The 4,307-nt window shown below is 34.4% G+C and overlaps 1 protein-coding gene across 1 annotated transcript in view; it reads left to right on the forward strand.

The window, feature by feature from the left end:
- Positions 1-4,307, forward strand: part of ROBO1 (roundabout, axon guidance receptor, homolog 1 (Drosophila)) — a 415,298-nt gene that overhangs the window by 301,406 nt on the left and 109,585 nt on the right. Inside the window, exon 6 of the mRNA XM_008574166.1 lies at positions 1,935-2,062. Within this exon, the coding sequence (XP_008572388.1) occupies positions 1,935-2,062 (128 nt within the window). The remainder of the gene's footprint in view (positions 1-1,934; positions 2,063-4,307) is intronic.

Here is a 4,307-nt window from a genome sequence, read left to right on the forward strand (position 1 = left end):
AGAAACAGGAGGTTGATGCTTTCGCTGAGGTTTTCAGATAAGAAATATACATTCATGACCCTCGCCTGCACAGGGAACCCTTATAAAATGGGATATTCCTTAAACAGGTTTCCAGTCTGTTCAGCCAGATCACAGTTAATACCAACTTCTCGTACAGGGGTAGGTTGTAAAGGGAAGAGAGGTACAGCATTAAAAACATTAACTATGAGCCAATTAAAAATTGGGCTTCCTTTTGCTCAGCTACAATATCACCAGAGAATGATAGAAGAGGTCAAAGTTTCTTGATATCTGTCAAGCCCTAAACTGGCTAGAAGCAGAGGTACAGGAATTAGGGAGCCTTAGAGAATGAGGCAATAAACTAAAGCCTTTAGGTGTGGTCAATAGGCTGTCTTCTCCAGTGTGTTCATTCATTCAGCAAACATATGTTGAGCCCCTGCTAGGTGTTGGGATTACAGAAGTGGTTTACACGTGGTTTCTGCTGTCACGGAGCTCACAAAAGGAAACAGATATGGATACATACAGAATACCATTATCAAGCTCTTCTGCCACAAAAAGTTACACCTATGTAAGCATAGGGGAAGGAAATCAGGAGAGAGTTCTCAAGAAAAAAAAAAGTGACACATATACAATATCTTGAAAAATGTGTATCAGTTTGGTATGTACTAAAGAAGAGAAAAGTGTTCCAGGAAAAGGGATATCACAACAGAGACACAAATCTGAGAAAGAATATCACATATTTTCAGTGGTAGAAAGTTTAGAGTGGCTAGTGCACAGGGTATGTGGTGAAAAGTTATGGGATATCATTTTGGATAATCTGGGGCTGAATTATCAGGAGCTTTGTGTAATAAAGAATTTCAAATCATATTACATGCACATTTATGAGCCAAGAGGGGTTAATATAAACAGGGTTATTTTTTAGAAAAAATGATTTTGTTAGCACTATAGTTGTCACATTATTGTGGGTAACAGCTAGTGGCAGGGATTCTCCTGTTGCAGTTGTCCAGAAAAGAGGTATATATTGTCTGAATGGGAGATGAGAAGAAGACAGGGCTGCCTTGTGAAGAGAAATTTCCAAGACTAAGTTGACAAATTGCACGACTTGTTAGATTTAGACAGTTGATGAAAAAAGATAGGTAGATTACATTAGGAGAACGAGTTGGTTAATATTAGGGGAATAAAAGAAAGTTTTATTTAATATATTAAATAGTAGATGCCCATGGATGTGATGTCTAATTATGTCTGTTGTGAATATTGAGAATATGTATTTGTAACTTAGATGAAATAGGAGTTGAAAATGTTTCTGAGGTTGATCAATATGTATACTATAGTAGATGATATAACCCAGAGAGGTCCATAGAATAAAAAGGGGATTAAGTGCCACTTTAAGGGAAACGCAACATTTGCGGAGGGAAGATGGGGGAAGGCAAGTAAACTCTAGAATGAGACCATTTGGGTTCACATTTCAATTCTGCCACTAAACTAGCTGAGGACCAAGGCCAAGTTACTATCCTATGCCTCAGTTTCCTCATCTACAAAATGGAGGTAAGCTCAGTACTTACTTTATGCAATTGTTATTAGAATTTAAGAAAGTAAAATCTAGAAAACATTTGAAGTCTGGCATATACTAAGAATTTAATCAATGGCCACTATCTTTTAATTTTAGCGTGAGCACAGTAGCTTGAAGAAATAATGAGTAAGTGTTAATTTTACCCAAAAATGTTATTTTAGAAAGTAATTTAATGTTATTCCACATAAATATAAAAACAAGTGCTTTTCTTCTGCTGCCCTAGAGGAATGGTACACTTTACACTTAGTTTTAACTCACTTAGGAGAATGTTGCCTGTGATTTGTTGCCTAGATACATCATATATGTAAGGATGGGATCTTTCAAGTAGAAAGTCACTTAGTCATGCTTTCTTTTATTGTATCATTAGATATGAAATTCGGGATGATCATACATTGAAAATTCGGAAGGTGATGGCCAGTGACATGGGATCATACACTTGTGTGGCAGAAAATATGGTTGGAAAAGCCGAAGCATCGGCTACTCTGACTGTTCAAGGTAGGCATTGGAGGACTCTTTGTTGTGGTTATTTTATCATATGAAATGTAATGTTGATATATGAAGAAAATATTATTTATTAGCCTATATTAAATATAGACCTTAAATATTGCTCTAAATATTTAATTTCAAACATATTTAAAGGAAATATATCGCTTTGCCTCTGAGAACTCTATGTGTTTGTTACCAGAAATTGAGCTAAATTTTCAAAATTATGCAGTCTTCAAACATAGAGCCCTTCTAGTCTTTTGATTAAATAACAGGTAGTGCCATAAAAACTTTATCTTTGCAGGAAAGAAAATCTTCCATTACTTCAGATCATTCACCTTCAAGGGTCTTTATAATTTGTAACACAAAAATGAAAGATTCTGTTCTCCTCTAGAATTTAAGATCCAACCACAGAATAGGAAATTTGCAATATTTTTCTATGTACACAGTGCCTTTAAAAAAAAAAATAAGACACAACAATCACAACAATTCCTTGAGCTTGTTAGGACAAGTGAACAGATATGATGTTGATGGGTGGGAGGGGGAGAGGGAAGGGGTAGGGAGGAACAGGAAAATCAACTACATTGTATATCGATAAATTAAAATTAAGAAAATCAGACACTCAATAAATGTTTGTTGAGTGAATGAATTGCATTTTTACTTTGCTTATTTTAATGAACATTTATTATTTGGTGTTATATGAACCAAAAGGTATACCGTGTTCTATGGATACAAATCAGTTTTTGAAAATCAGAGTTACTTCTTAAATTGATATGCAGAAAGGGTTCAGTCCCCTCCTTTGTATCCATAATCCAGATGTTTTTCATTCTCATAATCCCGTTCCTCCTTTCTCCATTATGTCATACTGATTTTCCTCACCATGTGTCATCTGAGAACTTTCTTCTGGTTTTTTTTTTGTTTTTTGTTTTGTTTTGCCATTTTGGGGACAAATTGTTTATTGTGCAATTGAAAGGCAATGACCTTTAAAAAATATTTTATTGGTGGAAAAAAAATCCCTATTTGACAAGTATATATAGTAAACAGGGTTTTTTTTTTTTTTTTTTGCCATAAACCACTTAGCTTGTTTCTGGATCTAACATTAGCAACACTTGGTGCTGTCATCTTTTCTGAACACTGTCTCTTCTGAGGCTATTAAGAAGAAAAAGGTGGCTTTTGAGGGAGTACTTCTACTGTGGGATTTCTACAAAAGAGGCTTGTGGGCTTTTTACAGTAGAAAAAAAGAATAAAGAATATTTCCTTCCTGTCTCTAAAGCCATTATGTCCCACTTTGGGGTTTTTAGCTCAACCTCATAAAAACAAAAGGAAAAAGAAAAAAGATCAAGAGCAAACATTGAATTTCTAAAGCCAAGACTACTTCCCTTTAATCTAAGTTAGACTTGAACTTCACGTTAAGGCTAAAACTGTAAGAAAAGAAAACCTCTTTACGTTGAAAGAAAGCATAAATTTAAGAGATGTCAAATCAAAGTTCAAAAGCCCTCCAGAGGGAGTGAAAGTGGCCGGGATGAATACAAGATATGAAAAGGTGTGTCTATCTTCCTGCAATTGTGACAGGTTGATTTTATCACATTTGTCGGTAAAATGTGTTTCACTTTATTAGTTAAAGTCCTTTACCTCAGTAGCTTTATGCTTTTATTAAAAATGGCCATTCTGCTGTCTGTACAGTAGACACTAAAATCCAAATAGAGTTTCTTCCTGCAATTTTAAACTCAGTTCCAAAGCTAATTCAGCCTTAAGTTTTCCATATGGAATTCTTGCTCCCTGAGCCTGGATTTCAGTGGAAATTGGGTACAAATGATCAAATCCATGAATTTAGAGGTTCTCATTTAAACTGCATTGAGTTTTCTATAAGTTTATGAAAGATCTGTATATAGTTAAGAATGTATTATTTTATTTAATATCAAAATAAAATATGCATATTAACATCACTATTAAAATATCTTTAACATGCTAGAATAATATACACAATATGTTAAAGAAAGTACCATGATTCCCAACTGCAAAAGATAACTAAGAAAGGAAAAACATTCAAAGGAAACCTGCCTGAGAGGTTATATCTCCCCCCACGCCCCCTTTGGGATTGAATGTAGAAAAAATACTAGTTATTGCAAAGGAAACTAATTAGAAATGAATCCACTTGGTAGCAGGAACAACAATTAAAACAAAAAATTCAGTAGAGTAGTTTCTTATCATTTCTGTGCTTTATTTGTGGTTCATTTTTAAAAGACATTATTGTGGT

The sequence above is a fragment of the Galeopterus variegatus genome, unplaced genomic scaffold (genome assembly GCF_000696425.1).
Source record: "Galeopterus variegatus unplaced genomic scaffold, G_variegatus-3.0.2 Scaffold1006, whole genome shotgun sequence".
In the NCBI taxonomy this organism is placed as follows: domain Eukaryota; kingdom Metazoa; phylum Chordata; class Mammalia; order Dermoptera; family Cynocephalidae; genus Galeopterus; species Galeopterus variegatus.